The sequence below is a fragment of the Ceratotherium simum genome, chromosome 4 (genome assembly GCF_057802395.1).
Source record: "Ceratotherium simum simum isolate JZ-2026a chromosome 4, ASM5780239v1, whole genome shotgun sequence".
Taxonomy (NCBI): domain Eukaryota; kingdom Metazoa; phylum Chordata; class Mammalia; order Perissodactyla; family Rhinocerotidae; genus Ceratotherium; species Ceratotherium simum.
This window is the reverse complement of record NC_141903.1, coordinates 73,409,431-73,434,603: the sequence shown is the minus strand read 5'-3', so window position 1 is coordinate 73,434,603 and position 25,173 is coordinate 73,409,431. Positions and strand designations below refer to the sequence as shown.

The window sequence follows — 25,173 nt, the reverse complement described above, 5'->3', positions numbered from 1 at the left end:
TACTTTGCAAATTCCTATTTAGCTCAATTCCTAGAAGTGAGATCGCTGGGAGCATTTGAAATTTGGATAAATGTGGTGTGATCAACAAACATTTACAAATAAATTGATACCACCTACGTTTGCCAAACACACGATTAAGACTGTCACTTCGGAGGTCCTGGCAGAACGCGGTTGGTCAGCGGTCGCTGTCAGGTGGGGTCCTCAGCCTGCGGGGCCGCAGCGGCGGTCTCCGGGGGCGGCGCTCTAGGGTCACGTGGGCGGCTGCGCCCCGCCCCCCCGGAGGCTCGGCGCCGCGGCCGCGCCAACTCGCGCAGTAGCGTCACGCGCGGTCCGCAGCCGACCGGTCTCGCGGAGGCGGAGCGAGGGACTTGAGGAAGGTAAGTTCTGTTCTCGCCGCGGGGTTGGGCGGCTGGCGCGGGGCGGGGCTAGCGGCGCCGCTGCTTCCGGCCGGGCGGCGGGCTGGGCCTCGGGCTTCCGGCGGCGGCGTCCTGGAGCTGTGGCTTTTGCTTCCGGCTTCGGTCCCGCGTTCCTTAATCGTTACACCGCGGGGCAGGCTTCCGCCCAGTCACATGCGGCCCACCGGGCTCGTTCACCTTGGAGCGTGGGCCGCACCCTGACCTGCCGCCTCGGTGGGGCAGCCGGGCCCTCTCGGCCAGCGGTGCGGGCGTCTGCGCGCTCTGGGGCGTAAAAACCGCCCCGGTTGCTGCGGCCGCGCCGGCCCCGCTGCGCGTCTCCAGAGGTCCGCACAGCCACGCTCACACGTGAGGTTCTCGAGTGCCGCTCCGTATAACGACCGCAGACCGTCTTCACTAAAACGTTACATACGGCTTGAAGTCACGTCGGAGCTGGAAGGACCGCAGAGATGACAGCTAACGGGCCCGGAGCCGTCGCCACGGTCGCGCCCGCTGCGAACGCTCGACGTGGAGGCGGCGTTTGCTCCTCCCCGCAGCGCCGTGCCGCGGCCTTCCTCGCGGGCGCGCACCCCGCCGCACAGCCCGGTTCAGCATCCTGCCCCCAATCCTGCCCACCCGCGACTCAGACCCGGGTGAGCCCACCTGCTGGTCACAGACTCTTAAGATCGCCCGCGATGGTAGCGGATTCCAGAGCGGCTACATGACTTGATTACTTTATTAGGGAGGTATTCCGTTTTGAACATTTGTTGACGCGACTCTTGCACATCAGCATTCCTAAATTTAAAAAAGTTGAGGACCATCATCTTTGGTGATATATATGGTGATTATCTATATATAGTGTTACACATATACGCACGCACACATATACATGTGTACACACAGATGTCTTCATTTTGCCAAATGTCAAGATAGTCTACTGGCAGACCACGTGTTTTTATAAATCCGTGGCTGCTGCTTAGATGCAGTGTTAAGATTTATATATCAGTGTCCGCAAAACTTAGGCTCATAAGATCTGGGTTTGTATCGTGACTGCTACTTTGCAGTTTGGGCAAGCTTTTGTTAAAGAGGGTCCTTTACTTAGTTTTCTCATCAGGAAAATAGGTATAATCTTTACCCATTGGCCGTTTTGTGAGGATTAATGAACTCATATATGCAAAAACCCCAAGGAGTGGCACTCACTGAAGGATAGCTAGTTTTATCTATTATTATTCTGCCATCCAAAGAGATACAAAACAACTGTCTAAGGCATTTCTCTTCTCTGAACCTGAAAGCAAGGATGTCACCCTGGAGTTATGCATTCTGGTAATGTGTACGCCAAGTCCCCAGACTTAGTGAAAGCACCTTAGTCAGTGCTCAGGAGGAGTAACAAGTTCCTGTCATTTCGCGTCTCTTTTCTCCCCAGTGTCTTGTGGAAACTTATGTTTTTTTAAAATTCAAGCTGAATGGATTCCCTATGCAGGAAAGGTGTCTTAATAGAGACTGAGAATCCATTTAGCTAATTTGTAATTTTATGTGGTGTTTGCACTTTTAAAAATCTAATTTTAGGCACAGGCCAAAAAATATTTCTTGAAGAGAACTGGGGAACAAAGCAGCTAAATTTTTCAGAAGGAAGTTTTCTTATTCTAGCCCGTAAACTGGGTAAGCCATTTAATTTTTCACTTTGTTTTTATTTAGTTAAGATTCTCCTATCTTCAAGTCCACTCAAAATAGGGATATGTGTGGGAGCATATGAATAGTGCATCAAAGTAACAGTAATTAAGGTGAACACAGTGGCTCTTATTCTTGTCTAAATGGACCGTGATGTTCACAACATTTAATTAAGAATAATAAGGGTGTTAATTTTAAAGTCACAAGATATCATAAATAAATAGAACCACTTATGATTCATGAAGGGAACAATTATTTGAAGGATAATACTTTCCTAAGCAAAATGCAAGACTGTAATCATACTTCTCTGAAACTCTTATCGTTTAGCCCCAGCTTTCTCTGCTTATTTCTTATCAGCCCCTGCAAAGTTCACTACAGTTTTCCTCGGTTGGGCAAAGACTGTATGTTCCAAGCAACTGACTCTTGAGAGAGGATTGTTTTGGGGTCTCATTTATTTGGGAGTCAAGGAGAACTTAACTTTTGATGCTACTCCACATGTCATGTATTTTGTTACTTGCTTGATACTAGTATTTCTTTTCTAGTTTTTGCCTGGAAAAAGAAGAGAACTATTCATTTATTTCCCCCTCTAGTGCCAAGTTTTGAAATAAGCTGTACAAAATTCTCAAATAGTCCATTCATGATCTATGCACAGGCACATTCTCTGAGGATACAAAGTGCCATTTTTATCTCCTTTTTCTTGGATTTTGGATCATTTGCTACATAAACATAAAGTAGGATACAACTTAAATATTGAAAAAGAATAATTTTAAATATAAGAATTAATGTAATATTTTGAGATATTTAAGAAATTTTGTGTTTACTCTCCCCTTTTCTTTATAAATTTACCCAATATATATGTATGCATGAATAATATATGGTTTGGGTTTGCCTTTTTTTGCATTGGTAAAAATGGAAGCATACTCTGAATTTTTAATTTTTTTTCATTTAAAGTTACATTTTTAAAATTAATCCAAATTGATGTAGCTATACGTTTTTCACTGCTACACAGCATTCCATTGCATGAATATAAAAATTATCCATTCTACTGTTGATGGATTTTGAGTTGTTTCCTGTCTTTTGCTGATATAACCATTCCTGTGCATGTCTCCTCGTGTACCTGTGTACATTTCTCTGGAATATACCTAAAGTGGGATTATTGGGTCTTGAATATGTTCAGCTTTACTGGGTAGTGCCAAACTGTGCTAGCACTAATTGATGTCATCACCATCAGTTGCTCCATATCCTCGCCAATACGTGGTATAATTTTTTGCCAGTTTGTTGGATAGAAAATAGTATCCCTTTTGTGCCTTTGCTTTGCATTTCTTTTACATTTTCCTACTAATGAATCTGAGCATCTTTACATGTGATTACTGGCCATTCAGATTTCCTCATCTGTGAAATGTTTGTGTCTTTTGCCCATTTTTCTTTGGTTATTTGGCATTTTCTTACTGGTTTATAGGAGTTCTTCATATATCTGAATCTTAATCTTTTGTTGGTTATATATGTTGCAAAGTCCATATTTCTTTCATTTCTTTTTCTTCAGCCTATTTCCCCCCTCTTTCAGTTCATCTGTCTGTCCCCATTTTTCTTATCATTATTGCCCCTCTGTCTGTTCTGTCACAAAATGTGATAAAGGCTGCACATCCAACACATGAAGGTAAATACTACCCTCTGAGCAATTTGTGTACTTTGAGTACCTGCCAAAATCGAGTAAAACCAGATAACTGTTTAGAGATGTAATCATCCAGCCTCCTGTCAGCCATGACTAATCCAGAAAATCTTGGCCATGGTCTTCTTTGCCTTTTCTTAAAAACACTATATTTTTGCTTTTTTTATTGTAAAATAATTTTTTTAAATAGCATATGTGGATTTTTTCCATTTTTAAAAAAAGTAGGTAAGTCGGAGCAAGGGTTAACAGTGCAAACTTAAGAGTACAAATTTGACATCTCTGTAATTTCCTAAGCTTGATTTGTATAATGCTTTCATTTATATGTTGAATTCAAAGCTCCTGCCTCTTCCTGTCAGCACACATGCCCACACACAAACATCCCTCATCCTACACCTCAGTTTCGGAGTCCAGGCTTATGTAATATCTAATAACTATCTTCCTTATGGCTCAGAGGTACCCTTCTCAAAATAGTGGTCTATAAATTTTTTCTTTCTAAAGCTCACTCCTAACATATAGAGATTTTACTTCTAAATAATAATTTCTCTGTTTTACAAACTTACTTTTTAAATGAGCTACGCTCTTTTCCTCCTAACACTTTCAAACTTCCAATCAGTCATACAGGATTAAATAAATATTTATAAAAATTTTATATTTAAAATATAAAAAAAGAACCTGTCAGAAGGCCTGAACCCGCTTGGCACTGCCATGTAACAAATTTTCCATCTTGTTGGGAGGGGATTGTGTCTAAGCTACGTACATCAAGGTCCAAGGGCCCTTTTTTTTTTTTTTTTTAGATTTTTATTTATTTAATTTTTTCCCCCCAAAGCCCCAGTAGATAGTTGTATGTCATAGCTGCACATCCTTCTAGTTGCTGTATGTGGGACTCGGCCTCAGGATGGACGGAGAAGTGGTGCCTCGATGCGCACCCGGGATCCGAACCCGGGCCACCAGCATTGCAGCGCGCGCACTTAACCACCAAGCCACAGGGCCGGCCCTCAAGGGCCCTTTTAAAGAAATTGAATATATGTGTTTGTATGTAAAATGTTAACCTAAGACAAGTGAAATCAAAATGGCAGGTTCCTGTTGATCTCTCGTTCATCATTCTATATAATCATTCTGTGTGACTTCCTATGAAATATGACAATATTACTGTATTTGAAGAGGATGTAGATTAGGAAGGATCATCTTCCTAAGATTATTTATTTGAAGTTGACACGTGATTTATAATTTCGTTAAATATCTTAAATTTTAGACAAGTGTATGTGTGTTAAATATGGTAAGCATTCCATGGCAAACTTGCTAATGTTTAACAGCATCTGGGTCTCTACAACTAACATGGGCTGTCACTTTCATTCACTTCCTTTCCTTTTCCAAATGTAATTCCTTATCTTGTATAAGGCAGAGCTGGAAACCTCTCAAGTTATCTGGAACTTTCTGTCACTTCCCACTCTGATGAAATATCCATAAAATGATGAAATTGTTAAAATGGAACTGAAAATGAAAATGTTGAGTAAAACCTAACCTTACCACAACCTTTAGAGTTGTTACATATTTTGTTTTGTGTGCTTGTGTCTGACATAGACATCTATTGAGACGTTATGACTGAAGAGTTATTTGAGGTTGAAAATACACACACACCACTTTTAAGGCTGTGTGCTTAACTGTGAATTTCAAAGAATGGCTCCTAAATGTTATACAGTGATGTATATGAATCATTATTTTGATTCAAAGACTGGATCAGATCTATGTAGAGTTGACCCTTGAGCCATTTCCTGTGAACAATATTGAGAGATTTCTGGTCTTGATTTTTCCCACCTTTTAATTTCTATATTTGGCCAAAAGTATATTTAGGAGTATAATAGGAGACAAACTTTAGAAATATAGGGTAGTAATAAGAAAAAGAGAGTAGTAATAGTTATTCTAGTTATAAGCCTTTACTTGGATGTTAACCAGTATTTGATTTCTAGGAGAGTGGAGGTTTAGGCAGTAAGTGAAGTTAGAAGGAGAAAAGAGTATAGGGTTGGCCCAGCTATTTATGAACAACCAAAGTTTGGGGACAGAGTTTCCCAGGAAGCCCATGTTTTCTTCATATATCATTCATTGTTTAATACATAGAGGTGGCCAGCATTGGAATGGATTTTACCTCACTGCCTGCCTTTTTGGCTGGATTACCAAGTATTTGCCGTTTGAGGAGAATATAGGATAAAGAAGTGAGCAGTGAGTGAATTTCATTTGATTAGCAATGGATTGGACACTCTACTGGTCTTGCTTCTCTTCAGCCTCTCTTCCACCTGACCTCTAAATGTTGATGTGCTTCAGGAATTGTGTTAGACCCTCTTCCCTATCTATGCTCCCTTCTCCAAGTGATTCCATTGAATTCCATAACTTGAAAACTCCCAGATTCATCTCTCTAGTGATTCTCAACTCTAGTCTCGTATATCTGATCGTTGACTTGATATCTCCACCTCAATGTCTCTAAGGTACCTCAAACTCAGTATGTGCAAAATGTAGCTAGTTCTTGACTTTCCATTCCTGCAAAATACCATTCCTTTCTCAGTCTTTCCCATCACAATCACAATCTACTTGGTTGCACAAACCTAAAACCTGGGAGCTATCCTTATTTATTTCTTTTTCTCTAGATCTCCATTCCAGTTCATCAGCCCAAACTCTCTGTGCCTCGTTCAGTTTTCTCACTGTAAAATTTAAGAAATACATTCTTTGTAGAAATAGGCTGGAGGATTAAATCAGTTAGTAAAGTCCTAACAGTTCTGACATGTAGTTAGCCCAATATCATTGTAGCTACTGCTATTATTTTTGTTGTTATTATTATTATTACTTTTCTCCCCCACAGAGTCAACACCCTGGTCCAAGCCACCATCTTTTCTCCCATGGACCACACGATAGCTTTCTGATTTCTGTGCTTCCACTTTTGTTTTGCTATAGTCCATTCTCCACACAGCCAGGGCATTCTTTTAAAAACGGATCATGTGACCCTTCCCTGCTTTCCAACTTCAGTGCCTTCCCATCGCTCTTAGAATAAAATCCACATGCAGTGCCGCGTGACCTGGCTCCTGCCTCACCAATCTCACTCATTATGCTCCAGTCTCCTTTCTGTTCCTCACATTAACCAGGCTTGTTTTCTTTTCTTTCTTTCCTTAAGGCTTTTGTATTTGCTGTTCCTTCAGCCTGGAATTCTCTTCCTGTAGCCCTTAGCGTGTCTAGTTCATTTGCATTTCTCAGGTTTCAGCTCAGCTGTCATCTCAGAGTCACCTTTCCAGTTCATTCTTTGCAAAATGGCCTCCCCCTGTTTCTCTCTCTCATATTACCCAGTTCATTTTCTTCATGGCTCTTATGAGCCATACACTATCTTATGATAGTGTATAATTACCTTATTTGTGTATTTGTTTACTTATTATTGGTCTCACCAACTAGAATATAATTTCTAGGAGGGCGGAGACCTTATCTGTTTTACTTCCTTGAAGTGCCAGTCACATAGTGGGTGTTCAGAAAATATTCACCAAATGAATGATCATTTCTAACAAGGAAGGAGAACTTTGGACGAGGAGAATCTGAAGATCTACTTTTGAAAGTTTTCTTTTTCTTTTGTAATTCTGCTGTGCTAAAGATTATTGTCAACAGCCACTCCTTGAGAATTCTGCCTGCTTGCTTTTTCAAACATATTTCTCCCCAAACAGATTACAGAGAAACTTGTCATCAGTGTCCCAAAGATAAAAGTAGGTTGTGATTAGATGTTACCATCAACCTTTAATTTCTGTCATACAGTAAAGGGGTTGAAGTAGCCCTGCTCTGAGATAATGGTCCAGGTACATACAGGATCTCAAGCCTGAGTGTTGTGGGCAGCCTCTCTCCTGTCCACTCACATAGTGGAGTGAGCTTGCCTTATGCTAGTTGTAAAGCTGGATATTGTCCAGAAGTTAAAAGATTCCCATTCTCCAGCAGGGGGTAGAAACCATGCAGGGATATCGGATAATGTAATTATTAGGAAACAAAGGAAAAGGCAAAAACCCTTTGAGTGGTCTCAGTTTCTGTCTTGGGATTTTTATTTCATTACAGGCAAAGATTCAAAATCTGCTCTTGCCTAGGGGAGAAAGCTCTTTGTCAACCCTGACATAAGATTATACATGGTTCTTTTACACTTTTTGAAAGTTATAGACCACCATAATCTCTATCCTGAGATAGGGAGGAAAAGCAGGAATCTTTCCAGAAACTTGGGGATAGCCACTTTAATGGAAAGAGGGTAGGAATAATCAGATAGATCTGGGATTAGGAGTGGAGAAAGAACAAATATAGAAATTCTTGGCAAAACAAGATATATAGTTTTATTCAGAAACTATCACAGAAAGAAACCGTAAATACCCCCATTTGGGAGGTCCATCCTCTACATGGAGCCTGAAACCCCTGACCCTGGTGTGTATCTTGATGTTTTCTTCTCACATGGAATTAACAGACTATGTTCCTAAAGTATACAGAAGGGCTGTTTCAAGGGGTTGCTTTCAAAGAAATAGTTAAATGTCTGTGCTGAGAAAAAATATATTTAGAACAATACCTGCAAATTTGGGTTTATATATCTCTGTAAATTAATTGAAGAGAAAGTCATCTCTTTGAATGCTCAAATAAGGCAGAAGAAAGTAATGACAATTTCTGTCTGGGTTAAGAAAATGAGAGGTGTCCATTCACACCTATTCGCTTCTGCTAGAATAGTTATCTGGTTGATCTGTAAGAGCTGGCTGTCCACTCCAGGGAAACCAAGTGAGCCGCCTCAACCAAGGGGTCCAAGCCTATTCAGACTATCAAAGAATCCTACCTTCAGCAGAAGGCTAAAAACAACACTGATAATAACCAGATGTTGTTTAGCATTAAATTTGATAGGGAATGAAAGGAGAGTGAAGGGTCAACCCAGTGGCCCGGGGTTCGCCGGTTGGGATACAGGGCACGGAGCTATTCACTGCTCATCAAGCCATGCTGAGGTGACCCACATAGAAGAGCTACAACTCTACAACTGTGATACACAATTATGTACTGGGGCTTTGGGGAGAAAAAAGAAAAAAAATGAGGAAGATTGGCAACAGATGTTAGTGCAGGGCCAATCTGCCTCAAAAACGAAAGAAAGAAAAGGAGACTGAAACTTTAGTCTCTGTGTCTTGGGAGTTCTAAAATATCCATCTTACACATTGAAATTAATTAAGTCCAGTCTCAAAGGGGGAAGTCCTCCCTCATTTTGGCAAGTGTTAAGAGTCTAACTCAAAATCATGACTACCTATAATCCAGTATTTATAAATGTTTTATTTTATAGAACTACAAAAAAATGCCTCCCTTGGTCTCAGAGAAATCAGACTTCTCTATGATTATCTCTGTGAGTTAAGTTATAGACAAACTAGTGAAGACCACTTGCAATTTTCTTTTTCTTTTTTTTTTTTTTTGTTCCACTAGCATGGATCTTGATGGCTCTGAACAAGATCCTGAAATGAAGGAATATTCTTCTGTCTGTGTTGGCAGAGAAGTTGACATGAAAAAATCTGAAAGAATGACAGCTGTTGTCCATGATAGAGAAGTGGTCATTTTCTACCACAAAGGAGAATATCATGCTATGGATATTCGCTGTTACCGTAAGATTTTATTTTTCATTTGTAAACCTTCTATTTGTTTCCTAACTACAAAACTATCAAAATTTCAGGTTTTTAGTGACTAGATGTAATATTCAATTCCTTTTCAGACTCAGGAGGACCTTTACATTTGGGAGAAATAGAGGTATGTAAAATTAAATCTATTCTCAACAAACTCGGATGTTTCCTTATTTATATTCTTATTTCATTCTGTATTCAAAAATAATTTTTATTTGGGTTTGAACTATATTTTAACGCTTTAAGTATAATTGCTAATATTCTTGGAATTCACAACCATACAAAGAAAATCATTTCAAGATAAATATGAGAAATAGGCATGTCTTCTAACTTAGCAGTTATACTCTTGAGATATCTACCCTACAGATATAATTGCACAAATGTGTAAGTATATATATAGGAGATGTTCATTGTAGCATTATTTTAATGAAAAATTGAAGGCAACCTAAATGTTTTAACAATAGGAAACAGTTTAAATAAATTATGAATAGCCATGCTGTGGAATACTGTGCAACCATTAAATTAATGAGGCAGATCTATACGTATTGGTATGGAGGGATGTCAACCGTATATTTTTGAGTGAAAAGAAGTCATGGAATAATAGGTCTAATGAGATCCCATTTTTTGAATAAAAAATAACATTCACTTTTTACTTTACATTATATTTACTTTATATTATATATTAATTCTGCACAGTTTGAATTTTTCCAATGAGTATGTATTACTTTTATAATGGAATAAAAATATATATATTTTAAGAAAGAAACCGCACTTTGAAGGCTTAACTGAGGAAGGAATGGGGGAACAGTCTTCCTTGCATACCCAGACTAGCTGCCTAATTTCTTATTTTCTACTTTATAAAACTGATACCTTTCTCTCTCTCTCTGACTGTAAAAAATACAAGCTTAAACTTAGTGTTCCACTCTCTATATTCTTGATATCTACCTAGTTCCACACCTCTCCTCATGTTAAAGGATATATGTGTGCTTAAATTATGAAAATAAGTTTGTGAGTTACGAAAATGTGAATGTTTGCTGACAGTTATGTTGGGGTACAGTATCAGTATTCCTGCACTTCTGGTGTAGAGAAAAAAATGTTAGCACCTGGTGATGATAATGTGGAAGAATTTCCCTCAGTTTCACACCATAAGGAGAACTGTAAGAGCTTGCTACTCAAAGTATGTATGGCCCATAGACTAGCAACATTGGTGTCATCTGGGAGCTTCTTAGAAATGCAGAATCTTGCTCCCCGCCCTAGGACTACTGAATTGAAACAAGATCTACATTTAAACAAGATCCAGCTGATTCCCATGCTCTTTAAAATTTGAGAAGTACTGCTTTAAGACAGTTAAAAAGTAGGGAACTGACTACTTTGGATCGTAAATTGCTCTTCAATTAACATATACACTCATGCCTTTAGTAACCTCTCTTGAATTTGTATCTGAAGCTTATCATTCTTCCAGCAGCTAGTGAAAATTCCTGTAGAAGCACTTGAAGCCCTTGCCTCATTTCTGTCAAGGAAGTGACCTTCTCATCTAATAGATAATAGCACAGCTGCAGTCACATGGTATAGTTGCCTGAGCTAGTTATCTTCTCATGGAGCTCTAATACAGTGGGTTCTAATCAACTGCAAAAGGGACTTGGTGACTGCCAAGATGAGGTTCTGCCTTTTGCTGAATAATTTGTAAATGAGAGGAAAAAAGAGAGGCTGGCCTGTTCTTTAACCTGGTTCTTCTGCAATAGATTCCGTTCTGAGGTTGAGGTTTACTGTGAATATTGGAAATGTCAGGTTATTAAATCAATTATTTCCTTCCCCAGGATTTTGATGGACGACCGTGTATAGTTTGCCCCTGGCATAAATACAAAATTACTTTGGCAACAGGAGAAGGTCTGTATCAGTCTATAGACCCTAAAGATCCATCAGCAAAACCCAAGTGGTGCTCCAAAGGAATAAAGCAAAGGATTCATAAAGTGACAGTGGACAATGGGAATATTTATGTGACTCTTTCTACTGAACCTTTTAAGTGTGACTCTGATTTTTATGCCACTGGAGACTTCAAAGTAATTAAGTTTTCTTCCTGATAAAATTACATGGCAATGAAAAATGCTGTGTGTGTTTCAAAAATATTTTTAGAATAACCTTGCTTCAGTACCAAAGATTAATTTTTTCAACATAGGCACATTTATTACTTTTCTTTAAAAACCATATATATCTGAGAGGTTCAAAAGCACATGTACCTAGTCTGATATAAGGATTATCATCAGGATCTATAGAAAACATTTCATCCAGTCCTCTGGATTGATTAGAACCTGAAGGTGATAGGTTTGGAATGTGCATTTTAAGAAGGATGAGAATAATCTGGAGTAACCAAAATGAAGAAGAGGTAATAAGTAAGATCTACTAACAAAATTTGGGGGGAAAATCCCTGTTTGATATAGCATACTTTATCATGGAAAAGTTTTAATATATACAGAGTCAAATAATAAACTCCCATCACCCAACTTCAACAGTTATCAGCATTCTTTCATTCTTGTTTCATTGATACTTCCATGCATTCTGCATCTCCCCTATTTGATTGTTATTATTCTTTTTTTTTTTAAGGTGAAATTTAAATACATTGAAATGCTTAAATCTTAACTGTTCAGTTTTTCCAAATATACAGCAGACTTTTTACACTTAAAAAAATGCCTCCAAAAATGGGATCAATTTACATGCTGAATTTAAAAATAAGAAACTTATCAATGTGCTGGACATCAAAACCAAATAAACCTTGGTTCAGTTTCTCTCCAGTCAAGGCAGACAGTCTCAAAGTAAGGAAGACACAGCTGCTGCCTAGCCATGAGCAATGTGAAGTCTCCTATTGAGTAAGCCAAAGTACTCTGAATGGCAGAGTATGAAATTTTCAAATAAAAGTTTTTTTATTTTTAGAGAACTTTGTGCATGTATGTACAACAATGTGTTTCATGTAAGTGTTATAGAGAGAAGAGATGTGGGGTGTTGTTCCTCAGAGTCCCTTCTGCTGAGTTCACAGGCATGGTTGATGGTCAGTTGGTTTACCCTGCTTTTACCACGCCAGTTCTTGATGGCCCGCGCTGCTCTGGTTGCCTGGTGCCCACACTATACTGTAACACCCTGGGTGCTGATCATCCAAAACTCAGCAGCACGTAGTAGAATATAAAAGTAGGTGGGGCCAGAAAGAACTAGGATGAGCAGATTTTGAATTCAGAGTGAGAAAAGCTGTCTGTCAAGATTGGAACTCAGTCTCAAAACACAGTAATCTTCTTAGTGGCATAGGATTAAATTAAGGTTCCAAACCTAATACTTAACATTCTAAGGGGCCCACTTAGATTCTCTCCCTTGGTTATTGTAAAAATAATAAGTGAATACAGTATGTATCATTAAGGCTCTGCTTACAGAGCCCTTGGCTACATATTATTACATTTCCTTTTCTGTTGGAATATGGGTAGCATGAGCTAATACAATACTTGTTACTCATTTCTCAGACTACTACTAAAGAGCCAGGGTTGGGCTTTTTATAAATACTGTTTATGGCAGCAGCTACTCACCAGGTAATGCAGCATCTCTGGGATGGGTACATCCTAGCCTATTATATCAGGTGCTAAGCCTCCAGTGACCAGTCAGGTCTTAACACATGCCCAGAATTTAAAATGCATGGAAGAAACCAAAGTATCTCCTGCAAGCAAAACCATGGCCCTGGTTTGCAGGGCCAACGACAGAAGCATTTTCTCTCAGGATTCAGTGGCAACAATGAGTAATATGGACTTGATTTCTGGTTTTAAATTTGTTCCTCTAAATCTGGAAATAAAAAATGTCATGTCCTGTCCTCATATGCAGAAATCTTCCCATCAATTTGTAAATAATATTTTGTTTTATAAATTTATGACATCTGTGAATTGCAAGTCTCTCATAACTTTACAGATGAGTTATAAAAGAATTGATAATAGGCAGACTCAAACTATGCAGCCTGTAGATAAAAAATAAATATCTTTTATCTCTAAAAAAGATATGTAGCATTTTGATAGAGATATTTCCCTCCCAGATAAATAAAGATACTTGAAACAAGTCTTTAATAAAAACATAAATGTATTATAAATACACCCATATTATAAACCACAGCATAAAGTCTAACCCACCTAAAGGTACATTTTCTTATTCATTAAAAAATATCATATAGTCATACATACATTCTACATCAAGATTCATTTTATTTTCGCTACCATATAAATACTAGAGAACGACATTTAGTAGTCCCCCCGCCCCCGCTTTTTTAAAGCAGAACAGTCAGTATATAAAAACTAGTTTTCTAGTTTTGTCAGATGAACTGTCATTAGATAGATAACTCTTAAGCTCTGTTCAGTGATATTTATGTTCACATTTGCTCATTCATTCATTTCAGTTGACTGGTCAAACACAGAATGTAAAACCTGAATCTTATTACTCAACTTATTAGCAGGAAGTTTGGGGCGATCTAAAATATTGTCTGGCTTCTCTGGTAATGACCTGTAAGGTTTTGCTTTGATTTCACCTTCAGGAAACACAGGCTCAGAAAGCACAGGCTCAGAAAAGGCTTTTCTAAGATTTTCACTCTCCTCTCTATTTTGCCTTATGGATTCTTCTTCTTGGAAAATTATCTTTACCTTCTCCAGCACAGCATTAACACAGACCGTCTAATAATAAAAAAATTTTTTGAAAGGTAAAGTTTCTTTTTAAGCTACTAAACTTACAGATAAAAAGTCCTATAAAATGTTTAACATAAAGTCATTAATGTCCATATTCTAATAAAGAAGCACTTCTATTCAGGAACCCCTGGCACATGATAAACATCAGGAGATTGATTCCTTGTTCTAAATGTATCACACCACAATCTAGAAAGAAATTAAAACCTAGTATGCTTCAATAAGGGCATGCTTTACATCTTTTTTCCCCAACTCATTAGTTTTTTTGCATCTTTATTCTCTGATTTATAATGAAGCATTTTCTGAGAGAGGCAATTTATCCCCAAACATTAATATCTCAAAGTAGACTTTTTGTTTTTACTTTTTTCCCCCTAGACTTTGCTTATACCTATGTGTGTAATTGGAAGGGCATAAACATTTTGTAAGAATTTAGTAAGCTAGTAGATCAATGACTTCTAAGCAAACGTGATCCACTTTCCCTCAAAAAATGCCATTCAGTACTTTAAGGAAGAGTGTCAAAACAAAACATAGAGAAAAATAACTTCAAAAATTGAGAATTACTAAAAACTGTTATCTGTTAAACTTATTCCGTAAGTTACCAATGATGATGATGCCAAGTATTTAAGGTAAACAACAAGAATAATAAAATCCATGAAATACGAGAAGACCTAAACTAGCTTATTTTACCAAAGAGATGCCTCAAGGTGACATAATAGGCTGTAAACACTTGGAAAGTTTTCCTAAAGAGGGTAACAGAGGAAAGACTGAAGGCCTGAGCTTGAACAGCCTCAATTTCCTCCTGACCTCCTGCCTCCTCCTCTCTTGCCTGCCTCCCACTACAAAATGGGGGAACACCAGATGCTTTCCTTCACTTCCCTGCAGTTAGTGTGTGGCCACGTGACCTGTTCCGACCAATGAAGCAAAAATATGTCTGCGGCGGAGGAGGTCAGGAAGGATTTTTGGAAAAGTTTTCTTCCTAGACAAAAAGAAAGACTGTCTTTTGCCTCTACCTATGCCCTCCTTCCTGCTTTGGACACTGACATGGATGTGATGCCTGAGCATGAGGCAACAAATCTAAGGACCAAAAACAACAAATAGGACAGCGGAAGAGAAAGATGGAAAGGCCATGATGACATGTAGATCCACTGTACAAACCTGGGAACTGCCTAACCCCAGACTTCTAATAAAGTGAGATATTTAAGTATGTTTATCAATTAAGGCACTGGCAGGTATTTTTTGTTACTTGCATCTGGGTATATCCAAACCTAGAGCTATAAACCTTGAGGCCCATCGCTTCCAGCTACAAACTGCTTCATCCATTTATCCCAAATATGATCATTTTCTTTATATGCCATGCTGTGAAAAAAGGTTGGGAAGCCCTATCATATTTGATACATTTCTTCTTCCCTCACCTACAAAATTTTATCTGTGCCCATTCTAACCACTTCTGTCTCAGTCTCAGAAAATGAAGGGTCTTGATCAAGGTCAGCATCTCGCTCTTTGCTTTTAACCTATACCCAGCATCCTCTCTATTTCCCTGCCTCGTCAACCTCTCCTTCTTGACTGGCTCTTCCTCTGCAACCTAAGACATGCTCAAGTATCTTCTATCCTAAAATTTAAAAATTAAAAATCCCTGCGGCCCTGTTTCCCTCTTGACAGAACAGACGCTGTCTTTTCTTGATCAAACAAGAGGCTACATTCATGGTTTCCATTTTATCATTTCTTTACTTCCAAGCCTGCTTATTTATGTCTTCCTTATCCCATCACACCACTGAAATAGTTCTCAAGATGGTTAACTCCAGCATCTTTAGTTAACTAGATCTATTGGACACTTTCTTTCTTTCTTTTTTTTTGTGAGGAAGATCAGCCCTCAGCTAACATCCATGCCAATCCTCCTCTTTTTGCTGAGGAAGACCAGCCCTGGGCTAACATCCATGCCCATCTTCCTCCACTTTATACGGGACGCCACCACAGCATGGCCTGACAAGCGGTGCGGGCCCGGGATCCAAATCCGGGCCGCCAGCAGCAGAGTGCGCGCACTTAACTGCTATACCACGGGGCCGGCCCCTGGACACTTTCAAATCTTTATTTTACTTGACATTTTCTGCTTGTATTTGATGCTTAATCACTCACAACTTCCTGAGTCTCTAGTTCCTTGATATGTTTCTCCTGATTCTCTTCCTACTTTTCTGATCTTTGTCTCCTTTGTAGATTTTTTCTCAGCTCACTAAGTAAATGTTGCTGTTCTTCACATTTCTGTCAACTTTCCACTCTTTTCACTTGGCATGGTTCCACTCAGAGGACATTAACTTGCAACATATATGTTGTTTGTTTTCAAAACCATAATTCCAGCCCTGACCTCTCCTAGGCCTTGGTTGCATAGATAACCAGTCACCAGGTCACCAAAAAATTGTTTATGTTACCAACTTAGAAAGTTTATAGTGTGAAAAATCATATAGGATGATTTCAAAAGGCTTTGAGAAATCAGAGTTTAATTTTGGTTTTAGTCTAGTTTGTTTTAGTTTCACCATAACCAATTCATCCCACCCATTTTTTGCAGCATATTTGCATCCTAGTTCAGTTGAATGTCAATTCTGTATGAGATTCACATCTCAAAAATTTAAAACACTTGCAAAATATTTATTTGATAAATTCAGTTTTTGAAAAAACCTGTGACTATGTTTAAAAGTAACTTCTTTTACTTTTTTTTTCCCAAGGATTTCTTCGCTATTCTTGACCCTTTGCATTTCCCTATAAATTTTAGAATAAATCAGTCAACTACACACACACACTTGCTCAGATTTTAACTGGGACTGCACTGAATCTATAAATTATGGGGAAAAGTTAATCTTTATTACTGTGTGTTTCAATAACAAAAATGTGCAAGACCTCTATCAAAAAAACCATAAAAATTAAGAGAAATTAAAGAAGACCTAAATAAAAAGAGGGATATACCATGTTCATGGATTGGAAGAAGGATTTATTCTACCAGTTATCAAGACTTATTATAAAGCTCCTGTAAATAATACAGTGTTGAATTGGTACAAGAATAGACAAATAGATAACTGAATAGAAAAGAGAGTCTATAAACAGACCTACATATAAAAGGACACTTGATTTATGACAAAAGACATATTCTGGGGCAATAGGAAAAGTTTGTGGTTTTTTTCCCCTAATAAATTGAGTTGGATCAGTTGGGTACTAATGGAGGAAAAATTTGACCCTTATCTCATACTAATTCCAGATGGATTATAAATCTCAAAGTGAAAGGTAAAATAATAAAGTTCCTAGAATATATCAGAGGATATAGTTTCATGATCTTGGGTGTACATCAAGATTCCCTAATTAAGACATAAAAAGCACTTAAAGGAAAATACTAATAAATTGGACTACATTAAAATTAAGAACTTCTGTTTTAAAAGACAGTGCTAAAAGAGTAAAAAGGCAAGCCACAGAATAAAAGAAATTTGCCAATAGGTAACCAAAAGAGGGCTGGTTCCTAGAATATATTTAAAAAGTACAAATCAATAATAAAAAGATAGACAACTCCCAATAGAAATATGAGAAGAGACTTTAAAAGAAATTCACAAAAGAGGCTATCCAAATGTCCAATTAATATATAAAAAGGTACTCAATCTCATTAAATCAAGGAAATGCAAATTAAAACCGCAATGTGATAATACTACATACCACAAGAATGGCTAAAATGGAAAAGACTGACAATACCAAGTGTCAGTGATGATACAGAGCTACTGGGACTCATATAATCTGCTGGGATGAGTTGCTAAAACCATTCTCGAAAAATGTTTGGTAATATCTACTAGAGATGAACATGTGCATATTCTGTGGTCCAGAAATTTCACCAAAACAGATGTACAAGTATATTCATAGCAACTTTATTCACAATAGCTCAAACTGTAAATAATCTAAATGTCCAATAATAGAGTGGATAAACAGTAATATATTCAATCAATGGAATACTACACTGCAATAAAAATCAACAAACTACTGCTATAGGCAACAAATGAGTGAATCTCACAAGGATAATGTTGAGCAAAAGAAGACAAATATAAAATAATATATAGTATATGATTTCATTTATATACAGTTCAAACAAAACTGTCTATGGCATCAGAAGTCAAATAGTGGTTGCCTTTATAGAAGAGGTTAGTGATTATGAGGAAGGCAAGAAAGGCTTCTAGAATGATGGTAGTGTTTTGTTTCTTGACCTGTGTGGTATATAGGTTAATAGATTTTGTGATAGTTCATCAAGCTGTATACTTTATATGTTATGTTTTTTTTAAAAAAAGTTAAAGGTAAGTATAAATGGCAATGGATTAAAAGAAAATCCTTTATATTTTTGTCATGCTTTTTAATGAACACTTTTGAATTACAGCACTTGTAATTCAAAATATACTAATATCAAAATGATAGACCTAAAAAATGGAATACTGAACTTTAGCCAACCATGGCTCAATGGCTGAAAGAAAACAACTATAGCTAAATGAAAGAAAAACCAAAATGTTTTGACCAAACAGTAATAAACTTTATAAAAATAAATAATTTTAGTTACTTAAGCAAATTAGTTTTTGGTGGATTGATATGGCTTCTCAGAAAAGTAAATTTTTAATGTTAAATTATTTTGTGTAACAAGACAACAGTACCTTAGTTTATGAATGGACTATACAGTATATCTTTAACATTACATAAAATAATTATATTTATTTCTAGATTCTAATCATTTTCTTAACTTACCAAATAAATTAGTGCTGCATATGAAGCATACATTATGCTAGTTAAAGCAGTCTTTGCTGGAAAGGAAATGATTTCAAACAAAGAACACTTTCTGACCTGCAAAAACAGAAACGAGGTTTTATTTAAAACAAAAGTTTTCAATGTTAAATTTTACAATGTTACCGTAAAATGAGAACTTAGATATTTCTCTCTAAAGAAAGTCATCTACTTGAGATCTATCTGGGGTTTTTTTACATTCTGAAAATATATTGGTTTATTTTTCTCCTTTTACAAAAAGATACTTTCTTTTGCCAATCAAAACCTCTGTCAAATCTATAAAACACCTTGCTTTCTCAAATCTAAATAACTTTAACTTTTTTACGTTTACCAAGTGTGCTCACTAGGGGGTGCCACTGTGCATGTCAGAAAAAGTCTTTGTTCCAATTCAAGTAATCATCCTTTACTAAATTATTCACCTCTTCAATTAAGCAAACATCAGTCAAAATACTGAGCATGTCCTAGAGATTAATGACCTGCTTGGAGATTGCTGAAGGCCAGCATTAATCTTAGATGATGATTAAGCTTCAGGAAATGCTCTGTGCTCATATCCAGCATGCTCTTTTGAAACACAGAGGTTTACACAATAATGAATTTGTCTCTCAGATGTTTCTAGCTTCTGGTAATAGAAGGTGTCCCTGCCTCAAACATAACTGTATAATATATTCAGTTTAAAAACTGTACTCTCTTATAGGCCACCTCTGTTGCCTTGAGCAGGTTATGAAATGAAGACATTAAGAAAAACACTCCTTTCCCATTCAGCATTGAAGTGGCAACTAGCTATTCTCCTCTGAAGTAAGAGTCAAGCCACTCCATGGCTTCAATACTTCAAAGGTATAGGCTGTTACTAACAAAATCATGTAAAGGCACAGTAAAAATGCACAAAAACTAGAAAGAACAGTATGTAACTATTCATTAAAAGTTTTAACATTGGAAAACTGAGAAATTGATAGCAGATGGTTAGGTAAATTATGCTATATCCGCTCAATGGTATATTTTAAAAGGTGCTTCTGAAGAACATGTGATAACATTTTATTGAACAAACATTTATATGGTACTGTGTACCAAGTCCTGTTTTAAGTGCTTGTTGTAGTATACTCAGTTTTTACTGATGTTTTACTCATTTTACTTACTGATGCCACTACTGAATGAAGAACAAAATTGCCCACCATAATTTCCCTTTTTCTCTCTTAAGTGATTTATGGAATACTGAAGCCAAGAATACTATCTAGCCTAGTAGCTAAGAGATGGTGGGGTGGGTTGGAGGGGTGAGGGGGTTTCCTTCTTATTCCCTACCTTTCAGGCCAGATCAACTCTTAGATATAGGGATAGGTAGGGGCAGTTTTAGCCCACTCTCTCCATAAGTCAGTCTGGAAAATTGCCCAGAGTTCCTGGCTTCTGAAAAGAGTTTCCAGGAAATGAAGCAGCTGCTGCTCTTTCCCTCTTGCTACAAGAGTCAAAATGATAGCATGCCTTTGAATCCCACTATTCGGCTAAAAGGAGACAAACATACAATTAGAGAGCAGACATTAGGAAGGAAAGCAGATACACTCCAACGCAATGCCTCCTAGCCGAGTAAAAGATGAATGAGTTTGTGAATATGTGGATGTAAGTGGGAATCCATACTCAATAACTGGTAGGCTATATACAATAAAAATGAAAGTGGTGTCTGCACGCATGAGAGATTACTCTCTGTTTCTGTTTCACTGCATCTTTCTTTCTTTTTCAGATTTTGTCTTTCATCTAGAAGTAATTAAAACTGATTGTTTCAAAATGAATTATATATTTGATATACATTATGCTTCTGAATGATGAATTTGTATATTGCCTAAGGGTCACTTTTTCACCATGTTAATGCTTTTAATAAATACTTGCTATTCCCATAACAAATCATCCCCATAGTAAATACATTTCCTCTAAAATTTATGCAGCTACTGGAAGTAGCCATTTTTCAATTTTATGACTCACTTGCAGTATATGTTTTTTATATTATAAACCACGCTGTTTCATTTTTGGCTTGCTATGAGCAGAAATAGTGTATGGTAAAAACAGATAAATAAACAGGAGAAATTTGGTAAATGAGAGGCTTTATTTAGATTGTCTTGGCCTATTTCAAAAATTTTATCATAACCTTGCTGTTATATTAATTTATTTGCACATGTAAAAGTATCTTGGTATCAATATTATTTCTCTCATATATTTCTTTTTTGAATTTGGTAATATTAACATATAAGATACATGGATATTTCAACAGTAAAAAGATTTCGATCTTTAAATTTATCCCACATAATTTTGTGTTCCACTTCTCCCACATAATTTTGATTGCCTGATCTCATAAAAGAAGTATCTGTGTTCATCTTATTTTCACTGATGATAAGGTAAATCACAAATAAATAAGATAAATCACCCTAGCTAATACATATCACCCAAGTAAAGTTTAGAAAATAAAGATCTACTTATAGGTGACCTGAAGGTTGGAGAATTACCAGGCCCAACTAAGTTTATGTTGTCCAAAACCACCTTGATGAGGGATATTAGGGGAGTAATAAGGGAAAGTCTAACTTGTGATTCACAAATAAGTGTTGCAAGAAGTACTGACTGCTGTTAATAGACAGGTCCAGAGAAAAATGTTTCCCATGAGTTTGGGAAAGCTACATGACCATGTCCCTGCTTAGCAGCCCATAATACTCATAAGTACAGGAAAGACTCCTAGCAGGCCACAGTAAAGAAAACTATTTGACCTCGTTTATCCCAGTATTAACTTCCTTTGGACACTTGTTCTTGAATAAGCTCTTAATCAGGTGGTCCTGTAAAAGCTCAAATGTCCCAACCTCTTGGCCAACCTGGAGAAGTATGTCTTCAAGATTCCAGAGGTTCTACCTTCTAGGAATTGTCCTTTTTTCCCAGGTCTTGAATTATACCACCCAAAGTAGCCTCGTGGCAGGCCCCTTAAGGACTTACAGAAGTTCTTGATATTTGTGAGGTTTACAGTTTAAACCCCAAACTGGAATCTACCTTAGAGGGTTGGGGGTGAGGAAGAAACTTTACTTAGATAAGCCTCTGCCCTTCATCTTGAAAGAGGGAGCATAAGTTGACTGGGATCCACTCATGGCACAGGCATTTTAGAGGCTGAGGGTTTTCTTCACTTTTGCCCATATCTTGCCTACACCACTCCACAGTGCCTGTACAAAGTAGAAACAGTCATCTCTAATGCTACTATCAGGAAGATTCTATCACAAGAAGAGCTCCTGGTTCTGTGGCCCTGCATTGGCCTGCCCAAGTCAACAACTATGTCTGGGAGCTGACGCATCTTGGCTGAAGTCAGTGTTCAAGCTGATTATCTAGGTCACTGCAGCCTAGAGCAGCTGCAGGCTTCACTCAGCCAGGCAGCTTACAAGGCTAAGCAGATGCGTCATTCTGTAAGTACTAGTGCTGGGGATGCTGAAAAACACCAGGAAATTCTCTACTCAGAGTTCTCCATTCCAGAGGCCCCTTTAGAACTAGCACATATATCGCTACAGTCTCAGCCCTGCAGAACCTGGAAGGGTTTGAGGAGCAACCTGACTCAGCACCCATAGAGCCAGGTGCAAAACAAGTCTCTTTTAACAAGATGGCCAGCTGGAAAGGCCTGACTCCAACTCTCTGTGCTCACGTGAGAGCAAGCCATCAGAATGTCTTTAGGTCACTTGTATAGGTTGGGTCTTTGGGTAATTCATATTTGGCACAATATCTTTGAATATGCTAAGATATATAGGACCTGCTCTAGAGGTGAGCATCCAACCAAAAAGGCTGAGTAGATTGTCAAGGGAACTCCCGTGACAGCGTCCATTCTCTAATATCTTGAGGAGATCATTACTGTATGCTGCATCTCAGACCACACCAAAGGGCTGAAACACTATCCTAGTTAGAGTCAGTGTCCTAATGAAAATGCTCCTCTATTCTGTGTTCTTGAGGGAGGTAATCGCCTGACTGGCATTCCCAGCTACATTTATCCAGCAGAGTTTTGGTAGAACCATGTAAGGTGCTCTAGGTACAAGTGCATCTTTCCATCATGCATCATCCTCAGATCAGTGACAAGACAGAGCACATGAGGAGGATCTTTGACACATACCTTCAGATAGGCTGCTTACCTTCCTACATAAAGTGATGTCCTCCAAGCATCCACAAAGCATATCCCCTTGCATAGTAATTCCAGATTTCACTCCTTTTACTGCTGCACACCACAAACTTCCACCTTGACACAGGCAGCCTGGATAGATACACTCCATTCACAGGCCAATCCATTGACCTCCACCACACCTCATACATTACTTTGTTGTTCCTTTGACTCTCAAGGCCATTGTCTTCACTATTCATACTTCTATTTCTGTCCTCACTGAGACTTTCAGATTTGAAATATGTTGTTTTCTTCCTTGTTGCAACTTAGTTTCCTCTCAGTGGCAATTCTGATTCTCCACCCTAGCTAATATATATTACTCAAGTAAAGCTTCTTCCTCACTCCCAACCCTCAAGGACCCCAAAACCTCTGACCTGGGACTGTTCCCACTTGTCTCACTCCAGCCACATGGAACTACGTATATTTTCAAATAAGTCATGCTCTCTCTTGCCTCAGCATCTTAATTTACACTCTTCTCTTCCTGGAATGCTTCTCCTACTTCTTCATCTGGCTAATTCCTCCTCCTTCAAGTCTCAGATCCAGTATCATCTTCTAGAAAGCCTACACTGACTACTCTTCAGAATTACATGCCCCTCCTTGATGCTTCCGTAGTACACTCTGCACACTTTGATCATGCACTTGCTATACTCTACTGACGTTGCTTACTTGCCGATCAGCCCCACAGTCCACAGGGCAAGGCTGAGACATCTATGAACCCTTAGTACCTAAACTAGTGATTTTACAAGTCAGGTTTTCAATAAATATTTGATGAATGAATGAAAAGGTAGAATTATACTTCATTCACTTCCAAAATGAAATTTAACCATCTTATATTAAAATTTGTAAAAGATAGTAAGAAGTTAGGTTGAAGGACATCTGGTTCCAGCAACATGGTAGTCTGAGCTAATGTGGAACCCCTCACACAAAAAAACCTAGAAATTCTACATAAAATCAAACTCCAAAAATTTAATACAAGACTGACAAGTGTGTGAGCTTATGTCCCAAGAACTCGGGATGTTATCTACCCTGAAATAATGGCTGGGGGCTTGAGTTTTAATAGAGCCTGGAGCTGAGCCCTGGATGCACATGAGGTGAGGATTAGGCCTCTGCAGAGCTGCAGTCTCAGTGAACATGGGACTAGAACAACTGTACCCACGAGTCCAGGAAGAGAGTAAGGAAGCTGGTCTCCACCAGCGGCTGATACCCCTGGAGCACAAGCAAAATCCTCAAGAGGGACAGTTCTACCACCAAGGCCAGATGAGATTTCTATTTTTAAAAAACCCCTGTTGAAGAAAAACTTTCAGTTAAAAAAAAAATGACAACAAAGGAAATGATCTACGAGTGAGATACAACACAGATCACAATAGTCAGGAAGATGAGCATCCCCACATATCTCAAAGAATAATCTTTAAAAAGACCATAAATAAGGATGTTTAAAATAATTAAAGATTTTTTAAAAAAGAAATAAACATGTAAATGATACTTTGAAAAGAAAAAAGTGGAAATTTGGGAGAAAACACCAAATAGAACTTCTGGAAATTATAATGTTTGAAATTTAAAATTCATTGAATAAGTAAAAGAGCATATTAGATACAGCTGGAGAGAACTGGTTAACTAGAAGATGGATCAGAGGAAATTATTCAGGATGTATCGAAAAGAAAAGGAAAATCTGAGGCAGGTAAATAGACATAAAGAATAAAATGAAAAGGTCCAAAGTATGTTTAATAGGCATTCCAGAAGAAGAGATTAGAGAAAATGAGAAAGAGGCAATATTTAAAGAAATAATGGCTAAGAATTTTCCAGAATTGAAGAAATTATCCTCAGATTCAAGAATCACAATGATTCAAAAAAAAGTGTACCCATTCTGAAAAGTGTACCCATTTTGATAACAGTTAATAAAATTGAAGGTGTGCCTCCCTTGTGACCCAGCCGTCCCTCTTCTAGATATACACCTGGAGAATGTCTCATACATATGGATAAGAAGTCATTTAAAAGAGTGTTCATTGAAGCACTGTTTGTAATACAAAAAATTTGGAAACTAAATTGTCCATCTGTCCAGTAATAGATAAACTGTGGATTATTTTTCCTACAAGGGAATACCACAAAGAAGTTAAAATAATAAACCATAGCTACATATATCAAAAATGTTGAGTGAAAA

At 37.8% G+C, this 25,173-nt stretch overlaps 2 protein-coding genes across 4 annotated transcripts in view; one reads left to right on the top strand and one right to left on the bottom strand.

The window, feature by feature from the left end:
* The first annotated feature begins 278 nt into the window (after positions 1 to 278).
* On the top strand, positions 279 to 13,730 carry RFESD (Rieske Fe-S domain containing). 3 transcript variants are annotated; one of them, XM_087430017.1, is made up of 4 exons: positions 279 to 377; positions 9,181 to 9,356; positions 9,464 to 9,498; positions 11,189 to 13,730. In XM_087430017.1, exons 2-4 carry the CDS (start codon positions 9,182 to 9,184, stop codon positions 11,450 to 11,452), a joined length of 474 nt encoding a protein of 157 aa, XP_087286143.1. In that variant the 5' UTR covers positions 279 to 377; position 9,181; the 3' UTR covers positions 11,453 to 13,730. The 3 variants fall into 3 exon arrangements, with proteins under 3 accessions (XP_087286143.1, XP_087286145.1, XP_087286144.1); XM_087430019.1 differs by lacking the exon at positions 279 to 377 and adding an exon at positions 462 to 1,045; XM_087430018.1 differs by lacking the exon at positions 279 to 377 and adding an exon at positions 462 to 1,233.
* Positions 13,650 to 25,173, bottom strand: part of SPATA9 (spermatogenesis associated 9) — a 29,871-nt gene continuing 18,347 nt past the window's right edge. Inside the window, 2 exon segments of the mRNA XM_087430016.1 lie at positions 13,650 to 14,059; positions 18,824 to 18,919. Of these exon segments, the coding sequence (XP_087286142.1) occupies positions 13,772 to 14,059; positions 18,824 to 18,919 (384 nt within the window). The 3' untranslated portion in view covers positions 13,650 to 13,771.

What these genes read in the sequence shown, in the direction of transcription:
- RFESD (XM_087430017.1), top strand. Translation starts at nt 9,182, where the DNA reads ATGGATCTTGATGGCTCTGAACAAGATCCTGAAATGAAGGAATATTCT. An exon ending in TATGGATATTCGCTGTTACC is followed by an intron (nt 9,357 to 9,463) that starts GTAAGATTTTAT and finishes ATTCCTTTTCAG; the next exon opens with ACTCAGGAGGACCTTTACAT. An exon ending in TACATTTGGGAGAAATAGAG is followed by an intron (nt 9,499 to 11,188) that starts GTATGTAAAATT and finishes TTCCTTCCCCAG; the next exon opens with GATTTTGATGGACGACCGTG.